Below are 18742 nucleotides of genomic sequence, written 5' to 3'. Positions count from 1 at the left end.
CAAATAAACAAACATTTCTCACCTTTTAAATGTAATGTAATGTAAATTAAATGTGTTTTATCCAGTAGCATTTTAAAAAAAAAAAATTGCAGTTACATCAGCATTGAAGGTGTCATTGTGGTTGTATGTCAGTAAAATATTTTTTTAAATTATTTTTCTTCCATTCGTTTTGTAGTGTAGCATTGATGTCAGTAGGTGCACTTTTTCCACACACTTTTTTGAAAGACAGACCATGAAGAGTCTCATAAATTTCTGGAACCATCCATCTTAAATTCTTCAATATCCATTTGATGCACAAACAATCCAGCCTTAGCTTCTAAAAGATTAACATCTATGGGAACTTTTTTTTTCTTTTTGCACGAATCGTATTAGCCATTCGAAAAGTCCCTTTTCCAGATTTGGATGCTTTGCCTTTTGTGCTCGAATGCTTCCTGGTGCAAAAGATTTCTCTAAACTTTCAATCTTTTTCCAATCTTTCAGAATAGTGAACAAAGTGCTCTTAGGAATTCTGAACTGTTTGGCGATGTCAGTCTTACAGCTGTAGATACTGGTGTGCAAAATCCCGTGTTTTTTTTTTTTTTTATTATCTGCGATTGACAAAGCTCTGTCTGCTTTCTTGGAGTTATACCAATAAACAGACTCTGACTTCTAGCCAATGTTCATTTCATTACTGCACTATGAGAAAAGAGTGTAGGAAATCTTAAATGATTTCTCATTTGAAGCATATTCAAGCTTGTTAATTATATTCTCATTTTTAAACGAGAATATTATAATAATAACAAAGTAAAAATTCAGATTAGAAGGTAAAAATTTATGGTCGTTAGAGAAATCCTAATTTCAGTGTTGTTATACTTAATGTAAAATAGCATTGGGTTATTGAGAAATAGGCAGGGATCAACCATGTAAGACATAACATGTTGGGATGTAAAAAAGATGGCCACTATAAAAAAAACTTTGACCAGGGGGTTCTTAACCTGGTGCTCATGACCACCAGGTTGGTGAGCATCGTTACACCCAAAAATTTTAATTGAGAAATATAATTCTTGTATGCATAATATGGCTAAAAAATTAATTTAAAAAAGGCATTTTTAATCTTTAAACAAAAAATTTTATATTTTAATATATGGTGCTCGCACATATTGTAAGCTGCAAAATCTTGCTTGTATAAAGCAAAAGGTTAAGAAACCCTGGCTTGGACTGTATAGGCAGTTCTTGCTTCAAGAGTTCCCAGGTTTACAAGTTTTTTTTTTTTTTTTTTTTTCCCCCCCAAGTATCAACAAAATCGAAAATATGAACATTAATTGCAAAAAATGAATGTTAAACATTCATAAATACCGCATTCCAAACCATGTGTGTGGCTATACAATACAGTGTACCTCGCTTTACGATATTAATCAGTTCCAGAGATGCCATCGTATTGTAATATGAACCCAATAACAGTTTTTTGGTAATTCGTTTCATTATCTCAGAAGTTGAAATTTTTGCTATATAACTAAGCTATTTATCTCTCTAAAATGTTGTTTTTTAAGGTTGTGAGTGTGACCTTAAGGCCATATAAAACGTCATGAGTGTGGCTTGTAAATTATATTAGTTACCACTTCAAAACATTAGAATGCACTGCACTTTCATTGTTATCATATGTTCTGTTATAAGAATCAATTTTGATTCCTTTATAAGAATCAGTTTTAAACTCCTTAGTGATATTTTTCTAAAGCATGTTTCTGGAGGTCATGACCATAAAACAGTTTGCACTTTCTGATTTATTGGGCTTTTCTGTTACTGCAAGCAATTATAAATGGGTAGTAAGCTCTACATTATTGCATTCGTGAAAATACTGATAGCTGGAATTGTGTGGTTTTGTTCCTTATGGTGAAATGTGTTTCCCCTTTACTGAAATCTTCAATCGTATAAAAACAGTTTTCAGAATCTTCTCTCCATCCTTTTTTATTTTTTTTTTTTTTAAAGCTTCGTAAACTTGTTACTCCTCCCGAATAGTGTTAGTTGCAATTTGTGTGTGCTCTTAAAAATGCTTATGCATGTAATCGTGAAATTTATAATTAAAAGAGAAGATTATCTTGGAAACGAACACCTCTTGAAACATTTCTGAAGAAGACTACTTGTGCAACAAACCAACGAGTGCCGAGCCAATAATCGGTGTTCATTTACTCGATAACGATGAAGAATAAACATTATTTAACATCTAAGTCGTAAATAATTTCTCTATTATAATTTGCTTGATTTTACAGGCTACGTTTTCATTTCTTTCGATAAATCAATCATTGTTTAAACAAACTAATTAGCTAACTAATTTCATTGTTGAGAACGTAACCCCTATTTTTAACCTTATGTCTATGGGGAAATAAATTCCTGCTTTACGAGTGCGTGCTAGGAAAGATTTAACTCGTAAAGTCGAGAACTACCTGTATATGGAATGGATGCTGTTAAAAGGGTCCCCAGTGTGGGAAGATGCGCAAAATGTTATTAACATGGCAGTCCTGAAACGGATCTCGTTGGCAGTTTCTTCGAGAAGGTTGGTAATACTGGCTTCTATACTCATAGCGAGCTGTGTGAATCACACGAGATCTCCCGTGTGAAGGCGGACCTAACCAAATGTGGTTATAGGTTTGGATCCGTTTCAGGACTGCTGCAATCCTCTGCAGCACACGAAAAACTTACTCAAACCTTAACCATCGTCAGCGTGCCGCTCTATTATCTATAAGAAAAGACAACTCCATCGTCGTACTTCCTGCGGATAAAGGGCGCCGGACCATTGTGTTGGACCGATCAACCTACCGAGAGAAAGCCCTGACCCTACTACTAGACCCAAACGTATATGAACCTCTATCTGATCCACCCATTAAGGTCTTGAAACGTCTAGAAACACATGTCAATAAACTCGTCCACATATGGTTTAAAGATAAGAAGATCTCAACCACAACTCAGCATCTTCTACGTGCTACTGGCTGCCAACTACCGCAATTCTATGGATTACCAAAGATCCACAAACCGGGTATTCCCCTCAGACCTATAGCGTCGTGCTGCAGTGCCCCAATGTACGAACTGTCCAAACATATCGCGCACCTCCTCTCACCTCTTATAGGTAATACATCGCACACCGTTAAAAATAGCAGTGAATTCATCCACCTCATTAAGGACCTTTCAATCCCTGACAACACTGTCATGGCATCATTTGATGTGGTTTCTTTATTCACTTCAATTCCCGTCCAACAGGCCGTGCACTGTGCCAGAAGGCTCCTCGAGAATGACTTAAGCCTCCAATCCAGGACATCACTATCCACTGATGACATCTGTACCACCCTCAACCTATGCTTATCAAGCAGCATCTTCACTTTTGAGGATTCACTCTACCAGCAGGTACACTGCTATGGGTGCCCCTGTCAGTTCCGTAGTAGCTAACATTGCCATGGAAGATCTGGAGGAGCAGATACACCAGAACCCACCTACACCTATTACAACATGGTGTAGATACGTTGACAATATTTTTACCGTAATACCACGTGGTTCTGAAACTGCACTGCTGGAATACCTCAACTCCCTATCTAATTTCATCAAGTCTACCATAGAATCAGAGGTGAATGGTACGCTCCCGTTCCTGGATGTCCTAGTGCATCGCGTAGGCCCACATCTAGAGACCTCAGTATACTGCAAACCCATGTGGTGCGGTCAATTCACTAACTACAGGTCTGGCCACGCACCAAGCCATCTCAATAGCACTGCCTGCACCCTATTCTCCAGGGCTTGGAGCCATTCCAGCACCGACACAATTAGGCGTAACGAGATCTCCTGTGTGAAGGCGGACCTAACCAAATGTGGTTATCCATCCCATGTACTAAGCAGATGCCTATTACAGGCAGAAGAACTCGCATCCAACCCAAGACCACCGAACCAAGTCGGTATATCGTCCGCCTACATTCCCTATTATCCAGGCATGTCAGGATGGATCTCGAAGGTCCTTAGAAGTTACAACATCAAATGTGTGCAATTACCCTGCAGGAACCTATGTTCACTTGTCTCCAGCGTGAAGACCCCTGTCACAGCTGTCTTACGCAGCAATGTGATATATTGCATCACCTGTAGAGACTGTAACAGTTGCTACATAGGAGAAACATCAAGGCGTCTCCAGGATTGCCTCACGGAACACGACAGAGCAATCCGGTTTGCCGAAACTGACCAGTCCGCGGTCGCAGAACATTTTTGGTCCACCAACCACGATCTTGACCCCAAACGCGACTTTGAAATAGTAGACCACTCACGGCACTCTCGCCACTGCCTATGGCTGGAGTCACTCAACATAGTAAACAATCCAAAGGCATTAAATCGCCAGAAAGGCATACGTCTACATCCCATCCTGGAGACAACCGTTTTATTGCTGGATGATCAGTGGCGTAGAAAGCAGCACACATCCGCGCAACAACAATGATGCATGATTAACGTGCCTCACTCAGCTCGTTGTATTGTATTTAATTTTGTATTTAATTTGTCAGTTTACAAAGGGACACGCATCCCGAAAGCTACTGATTTTTTGTTAATATATTTGTATAACTGGTTTATAACTAACTTACGTGTATATTAAACTATGGACCCCAGTACTCCAGGCCCATTCGTTACTAATGAATTATTATTTTATTATCCTTACATTTTAGATGTTCTAAATTATCGTAGTTTCTGCTGCAATATTTTTACTCTTGTTACCCCTCTCTTCCCTCCCTGTTGGTTTATTGTTATGTTTAATTTTGACTATTTTTGCCCATGCTGCTGGCATTATTTTTAGTGTGTGTGTGGGTTTTTTGAAAAGAAAATTCAGTTTTATGTTTAAAACACTCAACTCTAATTCTTATTTTTACATAAATATGTAATAACTTTATCATTAATTTGCTATACATAGAGCGAATAATTTGACCAGTTCCAGAGGGTGATTTTGCAGACCCCTGGAACTGGTCTGTACCCCCCCCCCCCTAATGGGGATCATTAGCAATTATGCATTGTCTTTTTTGGTCTGTTGTAACGTTAGTGGGCCAAATTATTACATTTTTCCAGTAATTATGTGTAATGAGTTTTATAGTATCTTTTTGATTTATAAATTTTTTAATATTTAATTTTGTAATTGGAAGTTTTTACTTGTTACTTAATACCAAAATTGTTGTTTTTTTTTTATTAATAGATACCAAAAACAAAAGGCAGTGTAGGCACAATAGAATACATGGCTCCAGAAGTGATTTTAGGTGAAGAATATGGATTTGTAAGTCATTTTTCTGTCAGTTAATAATTAAAGGTATCTTAAAAATTTGTTTTAATTAAGAAATTATAACAGAAAATAATACAAAGTAGGAACATTTAAGATTGTACAATACGTTGACAAAAGTGTGTATAATATTTCCTGTAATTATATTATTGATATGTAAACACTACTGCATTGTTTTCATGATTTTGATTAATATTTTAACAATGTTTTAACAATATGTTAATATTTTAAACAAATCTGAAATTTTTGGTGTCTTTGACTCCTTCCATGGTAAAAAATATATTAAAGTAAAACAGTTAAAACGTAGTGAAAAGGTACTATTATCTTCTTTTGGTGAACACTATGAAAAAAGGATTTTAGAAAATCCTGAGCCACTTGCGATGAGCATCTGTTGTTCAGCAGCTTTGTTTGCAAGTTGTCAGAGGGTCTGCAGGAAAAAGCCTGTGCTTTGCAGCCAACTTTGTGACCCATCTGTTGGGGAGGGGTTGCATACGTAATGGGTGTGTGTTCTGGTTGCTTAAAGTTGAGGAGGGTGTACATCTGCTGTTTCTTTAGTTTGTTTTTTAGAAGTTCACTTATTTCTTGCTGTAAATTCTGACCGAGAGAGTCAGTAACCTTGTTGTAGGGCAGCTTCTAACCTAGAACAGGGAAATCATTCAGGAGGAGTGGTTACTCTGCTAATTTTCTGTCGCTGGTGCTGCTGTAGTCCTTATGTATGTGAAAAGCTTTGATAAGGTGATACCATTTTTGAAGATGTGTTATATTTTAGACTTTTTGTTCTTTTATCTTGAATTTTGTTATAGTCTTTACATATATGGAAGGGTGTCATGTTTTTGGTGATGTGTTGTATTTCGGTTCTTTTATCTCAGAATTTATAATTCTGATTAATAGATTGGTGGCCAGTATTTATTTGAACTTCCCTCTGGTGGTGCAGTGCATGTGCTTATTTATCCTCTTTTTTTACTTTCTGAAGGTCTATTTCCTACATTCCTGCAAAAGATTTCCTGCATTAACAATCCAAACAATAATAGACTTGTCTTGGGTTGGGGGGAGGGTTTGAGAAATGGAATGTTTTCGAAGTTCTTTTTGCTAGTGAACCTCACTTCTACATATGCCTCTTGGCCATCCTGTTGAATATAATTTGCAAATGGTTAGGGTTATCATTTGGAGTAGAGGGAGTGGTTTGAAAGTTCTTGTGTTATTAATAATTGTCAATGATTCTCTGAGTATTGGTGGTTAAAAGATATTTTTGGTGGTGGTTAGTTTCCGATTGAGGCTTTTGGAAGAGAATATTTTCAGGGCCATGAGAGGCATGCTCTTTATAATTCTAGTTTCTGTTGGGTGGTGGAATCAGTAAAAATTTATCCCAGACTGGGTATCCATTGGATTTCTGTACACTGTACTTAATCTGTTGTTAATGTTAATATCCAGGATATGCAAAGTTTTGTTCTTCTTTGATGGAAAATTTTATTATCTCATATGTTATGTGGCTATGGAAGGAAGAAAGCTCCCTTTCATTCTGGCTCCACATGAAAATATCATTTTTGTGGTGTAGAACCATAACTGTTTAAATTTAGACGTGAGCATCTTTGCTAGAAAGATTGTTGTTATTTGGTTTTTTAGGAGCATTAGCAACTAAGGCCATATTGCTCCGGGAATATGCGGTGGTCATTCCTTGACCTTTCCGCATCCTCCGTATTTGGTGGTGACGGGCTCGAACCCCGGTCTAATCAAGAAGCGTGTGCTATGCACTGCTGCTCCTTCCCACCTGGCTATGGAGGCGCCCTTGCTAGAAAGAGGGAAAGGATTTTCCATGTTGGGACCCCTTTTTTTAATCAAAGAATTGTCATCAAATTTGAAGTAGGGTTGGCCTTAAAGGCCTCTTTAAGAGCATTGTTGTTTAGAGCTTGGGGAGCATTAGTTAAGGTGGGGGTGTCAGTTTTATTGAGGCGAATGTTTATTTGCTTCTGTGAGAGAAGTTAGTGAGCACTGGATCAATATCAAAGCTCACAAATGTGTCTTCTTGGAAAGAGGTCTGTCAGATTTTTATTAATATCTTTATGATCTGTTGTCAAGAATTCTTGGTTGGTTTGGGTCAGCGAAGGAATAATTGGGATCGGAATATACATGGGGATCAGAATTATTGTGATTTATTTTTTGAATATGAGCTGATCATTTTTCAAAAGAACAAAAAATCAGAAATTATTGAATATCTTTTTCCAAAGTTTTGGGACTTTTTTTCCCCCCTAGTAATGTATTATGTATGTTTTTTTCCAGCACTACAGAGTCATCTCCTTTATCAGTTTTAGTATTAGTAGTGGCTAATGATCAAGCATACACAACATTTAGCTTAAACAAAAAAAAAAAAAAAAACAGTACTACACCTCCACAACATGGCTGACTGAAAGCAAAAATTTCTGCAAATCTATCGTACAACAACCATCCTTTTTTTAATTTAAATGTATGTTCCCTTGTATTCCTTATATGTTGGGATCAATTTAGAATCTACTCTATCCATTTAACACTTTAAGCACTGCAATTCTTCTCCTTGCAAGTGCCCTAGTTTTCAAATTCTGCAGTCTGTAGAGGTGACTGTAAAGAACTAAAGTCCTTTACAGTCGCCTCCTTGCCCTTCCTGGCTAAATTCCTGTATATTATGGACATAATAACCTCATGGTCCTAGCAGCCCATCACAGCTCTGAAAACTCAGTATCAGACAGAATAATTAACCCCCCCCCACAGGTATTTTCTTTTTCCACTACCTTGAATACAGTACCATCCAATTGGCATGTTATTCTGGGATTACTGTTTCCCATACAGTGCTTTGCATTTTTCAAAATGTTAAACCGTGCCACTCCCAGCCCATCTGGCTAACTTTTCTAGGTCTTGTTTTAGCATACCCTGATATGTCATTTACCACCCTGTCAACCTTCATATCATTTGTAAACTTTGACATTAAATTTGATATGTCTTCATCAATATCATTAGTAAATATTGAACACATAAAAGGACCTAGAAAAACCCTGAGGACCCCTATTAATAACATTAGTTCAAGAACAGTGCCCATTACTAATCGCTTTTTGCCATTTATCCATCCCTTTATCCACAGCAGTAATTTGCTTCTACTCCAATTTGTACAGCAATCTTTTATGTGGAGCAGTATGAAAAAAATTCCTGAAATCTAAGTATATGATGTAAAAATTATTTTTAGCATCAAGTTTCTTTATTCCTCTGTCATAGTAGCCAATCAGATTGATCAGCCAAGACCTTTCCTTAATGAATCTGTTCTGCGATTGCCGTATAACTGTGTTTCTGTTAAGATGACCCTGTGTTACATCTTTGTTCAATGACTTTGTTTTCCAATGGAACAGAAGTCAGGTTTACAGGTCTATAATTACTCACTTTTCCTTTGATCTCTCTCTTTATGAATAAGAGAGAATTATGCATCTCCAATTTATAGGGACCTCCCCAAAATCCAAGAATGCTCTCATAATTATGGTTCAAGGCTTACTTACTTCCCTCTTTTTTTGCTACTTCTTTTAATATAGTTGGATAAATTCCATCAGCTCCCAGGTGCCTTTTTTACATTCAACAATTTCTCTTCCATTTTCCTCTTAGTTAATTACAAAATCATTCGACACCTAGTTAAAAGTTGTATACATCTGATATCAATCCCTAAACTCATTCTTCTTGAGTGAATGTTGGTGCAGAATATTTATTCAGTTTTTTGGCAGCCAACCAGAAGAGGATCAGTAGTTATGCCATTTCATATCTAGTGGACTAATTTGGTTCATTCCTTTCCTTTTGTTTTAACATAAACAAAGAATGCTTTGCTATTTTTCTTTGTGGAATCTAGCCAAGGGCTTTGTGTAACCTTCCATAGACTGCTTAACTCCCTCTGTGACTTGATTGTGGACTAGTTTGTATTTACTGTATGTTTTGTGTCCCTGATAATTTATAATCATACCATACAATTTGCTTCTGTCAGTAGCCTACTCAGTTCATCCAATTAGGTATGAACCTTGAACAGTATCTCTTAGTTGGTATAAAGAGCTGAGTAGTGTCTTCAATTACTTCTCTGAATGCTTCCCATTTAGAATTTGCAGTTGGTAACTTTATCAGTTTGTCCCACTGGAAATAGTTTAAAAACTGTCTAAGATCATTATAGTCACCTTTACATAAACAAAATCCCCTCCCTTTTACCCTCAATGATAGTTTCATCTTTGTGTACCTCCCACATTGATACATCATGATTAGTGCATGAAGAGTCACTGCTGATAATGAGATCAGTAGTATTGTTGGAAAGTTAAAGATCCCATTATAAGACATTCTGATTTACTGACACCACTCTTTCTTATACTCATCACGGCCATTTGTCCTACAACATATCTCTACCCTCATTTTGTTTTTTTCTGTGCTTATGTCACACCAGATTAACTCAACAGTTATATTGTACACCTATGTCAGCTTTAGTACACTGCCTTAATCTATGTGCTTGTTAACAAACAGCATGATTTCCTCCTCCTTTCTGAAAATGTTGCAAATCCCACATTGATACTATGATTACATGTACTCTATGTATTAAAAAAAAAATTGTTTTCTATACTCCTAGCATTAGTGTACATGCAAATTCCCACTCCCCCCTTAGTAATCCTAACACATCCCATATAATTGCTGGTCCCATGAGGGCCACCAATAGGCCTTGTATTTCTCCATACCTTGTTTTTCTGGCTGTTGTGTATCCCAGTAGGAGCACAAGAATCAATTTCACTTCTGCATATATATAGCTGATGTTAAAACTGTTAATCTGTATATCCCCCCCCCCCCACAAGCTACCAATTTTCCAGTCCACCTAAACCAAGCTGAAAATTTTACTTCACGAGCCTTGCACAGGCTGTCCAGGGCTGAATTGATCGACAAGGCTGTCATCATGTGTTCCCTCCTATTGTGTCTGGACAGAATTGTCAACACTTCCAAATTTAATCTCGATTCTCAACATTGCCACAGCAAATCCTCTGCTTTCCTATTATTCTCCTATCATTAGTGTCTACATGTACAAATGTATCACCTTTTTATGCCTTTAAAAAATAACTGCCCTACAACATTGTTAACTTTGTCTCTTGATAGACATAATAATGTTTATCTGTTATGATCATTGCTTTTGTGTCTGGGGCTGAGAAATTCTGCTGGTTTGCCACTTTATTGTTAAATCTCTATTTGTTTGATTATAGGTTCTTATTTTATTTTTATTATTATTATTATTTTTTTTTTTTTTATTGCAAGATGCAGAGGCCTCAAATGTTTGGTTTGTGTAATGGTAAATCTGAAATGTGTAATGGTAAATCTGAAATTTAATCTAAATTTCATAATTTAAATTAAAATATTAAATTTTAATCTAAATTATGAAATAAAATCAACACTGTGTGCTTACGTATCATGTTATTTTTCCTTGCACTTACCATTGTTTTTCAACACCTACTTTCTAATCATAGAAGATGACTTTAACCATGTCTAATATGGGATATCATATAAATAGGCATCCAATTATTATTATTATTATTTTTTTATATATACAATTGTGATACAACTCATTCTAGTCAAAAATTGTATGGAATATTTAGAGTGACTTTGACATGCAGTGTTTCCTTCAGTGCCCATAATTAGTTGGGGGGGGGGGGGTTACGTGGCTTTTCATTTTAGTGAAATACAAATAAAACCATCCAAGAATTTTGTATAAACTATTCACTTCACTGTGCTCAGATTCCAGGATTGTGTTCATCTCACAGTGATTTAAGCTTGGTGACAGGTGTTCAGTGGAATTCCAAAATATAGCCAGTCTGTATTAGAATGAAGTGATAACATTTCAATAAATAGCTTATACAAAAGTCTTAACTTACATAACATTTTCTGTATTTTATCAACTGCTAATTGCCTGTAACTTCTGTACGGAAGCATAATATTTCTTGAAAAGCATTAATGATATAATCTTGTATCTCAACAAAAATTTTGAGAACAGAAAGCTTTGTTTGATGAAACCAAAACGGGGAATGCGGCATACCAATCAAGGAAGTTTCAAGCAGTTTTTGAAAAATATTTAGGTTGCACTATCTTATTGCAGCTAAGTTTAACAACTTCCTTATACAGTTCACTTGCCAAGATAATATTTGCCCTCTCAGGCAGCAGTGGTTGCACTTAGTGTCCTTCTGCTATGTGGAAAAGCCTGCATCTGAATCCTCTCAAAACAGAAGCAATTTTTATGGTTTTAACACCATGGCTGAGGTTAGCTATCAATAGGTGAGAGTTGCATGCCCCCCCCAAAACTTGGATTTTTTTTCAGCCCATAAACAAACTCCCCACAGAATAAATTAAGGCTTTCAATGTTGCTTTTTTGTTCTTCACCAAGTCAGTTAAGGCTTACATTAAAAAAAAAAAAAAGCAGAGATATGCATTTTGTGTGTTCATATAGGTGGAAAGTGCAAAAAAAAAAAAAAATTAATAATAATAAATAAATAAAAACTTAAGTGCCACCAGGGGGCAGCTGGTGCTATGTGCAACTGGTAAAGTAGTTTGAATGAATTGACAGTTAATGAAGATTTGAGATGACACAGTCAGCCTGGGGGAATATTAGCAGCATGCCTTGAGATGCCCACAAATTTTCTCACTCTAATTGCTCTATTTTATGAGATCAACATAATTATTTTATGTTGATCTCATAAAATAATTAACCAACTTTATGCTGATTCTGCTGCAGGTCTAGATAAAAGTCCTAATTATACAAAATTAAAATGGCTAGTTTTTTCCCTATAGTAGATATTTTGCTAGATTTGTACAGTCATAGTCATTGAAGGATAGATATAATTACGTAAGTTTTTTTGAATTTTCCTTAACTTATCTATAAAAATCCACAAAGTAGGATGCAATACTACTACTACTACCAAAGGCTAACTGTAGTTTGCGATGGCAAGCTTCAGCAAAATTGTTCTGTTGATTTTGCTTAATTTTTGTTAGTGTGCAGACCAAATAGAAGGAAATGTTGGTGCAGCTCTGGTACCATTTGTTTCTTAGATGTCCTGTATAAGTATTGGTAAACCATTCTAAAATTGGTTCAAACTCTTCTTGTAAATAATTTTCTAGACTGGCAATTGCATGAATGTTTTTTTGGGAAATAAATGTGATCATTTTTGAAAGGAATGCAAAAGTCGACATCTGATTGTATCGTCCTAGAAGATGGCGTGATGCGAAGTGTTTCCAAAGATTTTCACTTAATTATTTTCATAATTAAAAGCTTATTTCACTTATTTATTTTCATAATTAAGTGAAATAAGCAACTGTTAATGTTTACAATTTCACATGGTATTAATATAATAATAACCTTAATGAAAACAAGCATGTAGCGACCTTCCTTAACTATAGAGAACAGGATTGTTTACTCGGAAAGTGTCTATAGTTGGGAATTTCTCTCTCTCATTCACATATAATATTTTTTTCTGTTAAAAATTTACACAATGTAATATATCTCATCAACTTTGAGTATAAATAGTTAATAAACTTTTAAATAACGTCATCAGGGTGTTTATGTATTAATTGCACTCATAATCACAAGAAAATACTGATTATTCATGAAATAAATTTAACAGAAATGTTTTTGTCCGATGAAATTTTATGCACAAATTTGTACAAATTTGTACATAACTCATCACCTTGAAATGTTACTTCTATTTTAACATTTATTTCTATCTTACTGCTTTATGTACTATATGCAGGTATAATTTTAAAGTTGAAGAAAATGCAATATAATCAGACATTTGCAAACACACAGTGCAGTAAGACAGAATGAAATGGTAAAAATAGATGTAGCATTTCAAAGTGATGATGAGTCACGATATAGGAATTGAAGGGAATTTCTTAACCTTTAAGTAACACAAACGTGTTATGTAAAATAAAATACCACTGTGTTACCTATAAACTTGGGGGGGGGGGGTAATTTTTTTATTTGCCCTCCCCAGCATGGAATGCCCTCTTCTCTGAGAGAACAGGGATCTCAGAATAGGAGTTCTATTCTGTACTGAACTCTCCTCCTAAAATTGGGGTGATCTTTCCTCTCAAACAAAAAAAATAATAATAATAATCAATCATCAAATCAAAGGTTGAGTTCTTAGTGCAGTGTGAGTGTCCAGTGTTAGGAGGCGACTCAGTGAGGTACAATATTGGGCAACTATCCTGGAAGCATGTGTGGTTTAATATAGTTGGGGAAGGACGTTACGTGGTAGTTTTCAATTAAGATTATTGCTATATTTAATACTACTCATATACCATGTGAAATTTCATATGGTATTATGAGTGGTATTAATTATAGTAATAATCGTGTGGGATTTCCTTAGAGAACTGACTGGCACTTAGCAATGATAACCCTATTACACTAGGCCTAAAAATTGGAGTAGCAAGAGTACCCTTGCTGCTCCAGTGGTACATGGTGTTTATACACTGTCCTTGTCATTAATTTATGCACTGGAAAAGGGGCTGCATATCTCTGAAAAGTGGGTGAATATTTGGTGGGCATTTGCAACTGTCTAAAAAGAAGTGCAAAAAGAAAAACTGATAGTTTCCATTAATGCATGCCACTGAAGTGTGAAATGTTTTGCAGCACGTGTGTACACTTTGACTGCTCTGTATAAATGTTCAGCTAGGCTGCTAGAACAGTCGCAGACTCTTAATATTTATTTCAGTTTTTTTTTACTTTTCTTAATAATCGTGCGAGACTTCCTTAGAGAACTGACTGGTACTTAGCAATGATAATACTCCTATTTGGAGTAGCAAGAGTATTTTAATACCCTTGCTGCTCCTTGTGTTTAAATGTGTTCTTGTTGAGGTATGAAATTACTTTTGGAAAGCTCCTTTATCTGTTTTTTTTGTTGTCTGTGTCTTTAATTCCTGACTTGCCAAAAGCAAGAACAATCAACAACAAAGATTTTTCAACATATCACTTAACCTAATTTCCTAGAATAAAATTAACATATGGCAAAGGAAAATGCATCCATAAGAGCAATCTCCATTTATAACCTGCATCTATCTATACATCAATAAAATATAATGAATAACTGTTGGAAGCGTTGAATTTTTAAATAGCTTAAATAAATGGATAAAATTATGCAATTAATTGACATTATAATGCTATAGTTCCTCTGACTTTGTTTCACAATTTTCTGTAATATTGATTCAGTTATGGATTGCTATTGTGATTACTGTAATTTTAGCAAAAATACATTGCAGTTCATTGTATTTCGGACAGATAGTGGTAGAATGTAATTTTACTCCATTACTTGGAAGAAACCATAAAACTAGACCATTTTAAATGAGAGACAGAGAGAAACTTTAATAAATTCATGAAATAATGATTAGCTAATCAAGAAACTGTTTTTTGTATGTTGGTAATTATACAATAATTTTCAATTCTGTATATATTTTAAAATTTGTGTTTCTTTTCATTTATACTTGGAAGGGACCATAAAATTTAAAGCTAGACTGTTGGAAGTGTAAAACTAGGAACTTGCATGAGTTTAGACAGCATATTGCTTCATATGCCTTCAAAAAATTCTTCAATTAATAAAAATGAAAATAAACTTGAATCTTGCATAGATAATCCATTTGCAGATTATTCATGCACGATTTGTTGTAAGCCCACTTTTAATTGCATCATTTTCAAAAAAAAATTTTGCTCATCAAAAATTGTTTTGATGATTTTTATGTAATACATATTCTCACTTTTAACAACATTTCCAATTAACTTACATAAAAATTGAGTGCTTCATAGGTTAAAAGTAGGCGCAGTTCTGTACAAAAATCTTAGGTTGTGTTACTTTTCATTTATACTTGAGAGTGGGCTTTGGTGCTAAAATATTTTATCTTAAAGTTTGCCTAGATATTGTATTGTTGTCTGTAGGAACTCTACTTGAAATGTGGGGGGGGGTTATTCCTAAAGGTCAGAATATCTAATTTTAACATTGTTTTAAAAATAATTTTATAGGGTATTGACTGGTGGAGCTTGGGCGTTATTGTTTATGAGCTTTTCGTGCAAAATCATCCATTCCATAAAAAGGAAAGAGATAGTAAAAGAGACATCAAAAAGTAAAGTATATTTCTTCCTCTCTTGAAATATGAGTTATTAATTGTCTGATATAGAAATATTATTATTTGAAATTGTGGCTTATTCATAAGTTTATCTTTTACATTTTACATAGCTTGCTCAAGAAGTATTATGTTTTGGTCATAACTCCAAAATTATAGTTTCTATCCAAAAATTGTTTTAATGATACATGATTGTTTAATCAAATTGTTTTTGCCATTGTTCCCATGAAATTCATGAGTACGGCTTTGTTGACTTCTAAAAGAAACATTGCTGTAATTTTTTTTTCCTGGCTTGAAGCTGACACCAGTGGCAATTTAGTTGCTGAGGTCCTTTATTTTGTTCTCTATGGCAGTATAAAGGATTTGTTTATGGTAGCCATGAATATTATGGACAATGCTGTGCATAACTCTTAGCATGTCTAGTTTGGAGACTATCTTACAAAGTGTTCTATTATTCTGTTAAACTTATTTAGTATAGTGTTATAAACATTATTAACCTTCCTTTACTGTTGCTGTTGCATTTTGCATCAATAGATGTTCTTTACTACCCCATTTACACCACTAATTAACACATTGACATTCCCTTGGTACATCACTATAAACCAGTGTTTCTCAATTTATTTTTTAATTTTTTTAAAAATTATTGCTTGTCTAAAGGCCTTTTTAGACAATTTTTTTCCCTAATCACCCCCCCCCCCCATGAAATTTTAAACAAGAAAATACTTTATACATACTCTTTATTCAGTGGGATGCCTTGGGCCTGATGCTTCTTAGCTAAAAGTTCTATGTTCGGTATTATATTAGTAAGTTTTAATTCTAATGTCTTCTCTTGAACGTATATCAATTCTGTTTCTTTCCTTTGTTAATATTTTATTTACTGAACTAAAACCACTATCAACCATATATTTTGGAAAACATTCCACCCCTTTTCAAATTTATATTTGCATTCTTCATTACATTTTAATTCAAGGAGTTCTTGAATTTCTTCACTAGCAGACCCAGCATCGCATCCAATTGGATCTAACATCCATGGCTTCACTTCAAAAGAAAAATCTGCAAATCAATTTTTCATTTCACCTTTTAAAGAATACAGATCTGAAAAATTCTTAAGATCGTTCTCAGTGAGAGGATTCATTGATTTCAGCTAACTCTTTCATACCATGAAATTGTTTTCTCCTTAAATTGCTTTCAAATATTTCCAGTTTTTCAGTGAAAGCTTTTAATATGCATTTGCAGTCAGGAAATTATCACCAGAATAATTTCCCTTGAAGTTGAAGCGATACTTCATTAAGTTTTTGAAAAATCCAAGCCATACAGTATATTTTGTTTGCTGATCTCCTTCACTTTCTGAAAAAACTTATAACAAAAAGGTTTACAAATATTTTTTTTTTTTTTTTTTTTTTAGTTAGTTTCCTTAAGAAAGTTATCCAAATTCTGTATGTAAACAAAACTTCACATACTATTCTTCATTATCAACACAATTTTCCGAAAAGGTGATCATATATGTATGTGACTATTATTTTATTGATGTTTTTAATAACTATAATGAAAAAATTAATAAAGACCTGGACTAATATTTTTTGCAACCAGATGATGTCCGTGCACAATGCAGTGTATTGCAAGAACTTGGAGACATACTTTAGGTGGGCTATAAAATATTTGTCTTCCACCCATGGAGGTAACACCATCAGTGGCACAGGATACAAAATTTTCCAACGGTACTTGTTTTTCATCAAACAATGTTTTTACAGCAGCAAAAATGGATGCTCGATTATAGTCAGTTTCTATAGATTTTACAAACATCTCTTGCAATTTACAATCATCATCAAAATAACGAACATATGCCATTTTGAATTTAGATAGCATGCTTTGGAAAGTAAATAATATCTCTTGTCCATAGATTAATCGTTCATAACTTGCCGCCATTGTTATACGATAAAACATGTGGATCCTAACTAGACAGCGTCAAGATTAACGGAAAACTAGATAGCAAGTATAGTAGTATAAATTAATCAGTAAAATTTATTAATCTTATTAAATTTCATTGTCAATTGAATTGTACTTTTTTAACTAAATAAATATAGTGAACTAGTTTTTACAAATGTAACATCATAAATTAATACATAAGTTTGACAGGGGATAAGAAAATCATATAACATAACTCGGAGATGATATTCAATACTGAAATATATGCATATATAGTGTTATAACTGCATTGGGATACAAGTTTATGGTTATATTTTGTATTGGAATTTTACTGAACTTGAATAGAAATCATGACTCAGACCAGAGCAGCAAAGCAAAATGCTCAAACTAATGGAAGTGCTGTGGCCCAGAGGAGAACTGAGGGGGGCAGTTGTCCTCTGAATCAGTCTATTGAAATGCACTGTTTGTTTGATGTCTGTGGAGCAATCAGGAACGGGACATGATATTGCTAAGGGGAATGTCTGGGTGTGGGCGCTGTAAGCAGTGTGAGGAAATCGGGCACCATCTCAGCATTGTTATGGGTTTATGAGAGCTTGAAGGACATGGTGGATGCCTTCAAGTGATTTCAATTGAGGGGCCCAAGGCAGAATGCACTAGTCCCAAAGGAACTAGTTGTGGGTGACTATTGTCAGGGAACCAGGGAACATATTGAGCAAAAAGGATAGATGGAACAGGACCGGGGTATGTCTGCCAAGGGCAAAGGTTGATGACATAGAGCAGATTTCTTTTAAGGGTACAAAGGGTGATATTGTCGTACATTGGCAATAATGATATTAAGAGTAGGAGTCTAGCAGAATTACTTAACAAGTACAAGTCATTGCTGAAAAAAAAGCTGTGAGTTAGGGTTGAGTTTGAAAGTGTTCGCAATTCTGCCCAGACACAACAGGAGGGAGTATATGATGAGAGCCTTGTCAATTTAGCCCTGGAGAGATTGTGCAAGGCTCAAGCGGTAGAATTTTTCTCAGCCTGGACTGTGCTTGTTAACAGGAGAGACTGCTTCTACACGGATGGGATACACTTAAATAGAAAGGATGCAAGAATATTTGCTGATGTTATCAAGGCAGAGTTAGGTGGCTCGGAAAACTGCTAGCTTGGGGGGGGGGAAGAGGATACACGGAGTAATAGATTAACAGTAGCCAGTGGCAGAGGTGAAAGGGATTCTTGCAAAACTTCTATTGAAATTCAATTGAGCAGTAGCCTGGAAAGCAAGGTAATAGGGATTTCCAGGACTAGTGGGAGTCATAGCAAAACAAGTAAATACATGGGCTGTGTTAGGTTAACTAAGAGTAGAAACAGGTGCATGTATACTTGCATGTACACCAATGCTAGGAGTATAGTTGATAAATTTGATGAGCTTGAAGTGCTAGT

At 35.0% G+C, this 18742-nt stretch overlaps 1 protein-coding gene across 4 annotated transcripts in view; it reads left to right on the top strand.

The window, feature by feature from the left end:
• Positions 1–18742, top strand: part of LOC150076866 (putative serine/threonine-protein kinase DDB_G0277449) — a 128853-nt gene that overhangs the window by 50679 nt on the left and 59432 nt on the right. For all 4 annotated transcript variants that reach the window (XM_090386420.1, XM_090386418.1, XM_090386416.1 and 1 more), the window contains 2 exons: positions 5183–5260; positions 15288–15388. In XM_090386420.1, coding sequence (XP_090242546.1) covers positions 5183–5260; positions 15288–15388 — 179 coding nt within the window. The remainder of the gene's footprint in view (positions 1–5182; positions 5261–15287; positions 15389–18742) is intronic.

Source organism: Mastigoproctus giganteus, chromosome 12, assembly GCF_048544385.1.
Source record: "Mastigoproctus giganteus isolate SK-2022 chromosome 12, ASM4854438v1, whole genome shotgun sequence".
In the NCBI taxonomy this organism is placed as follows: Eukaryota; Metazoa; Arthropoda; class Arachnida; order Uropygi; family Thelyphonidae; genus Mastigoproctus; species Mastigoproctus giganteus.
The sequence above is the reverse complement of the archived record's forward strand: the minus strand, read 5'-3'. Positions and strand labels throughout refer to the sequence as shown.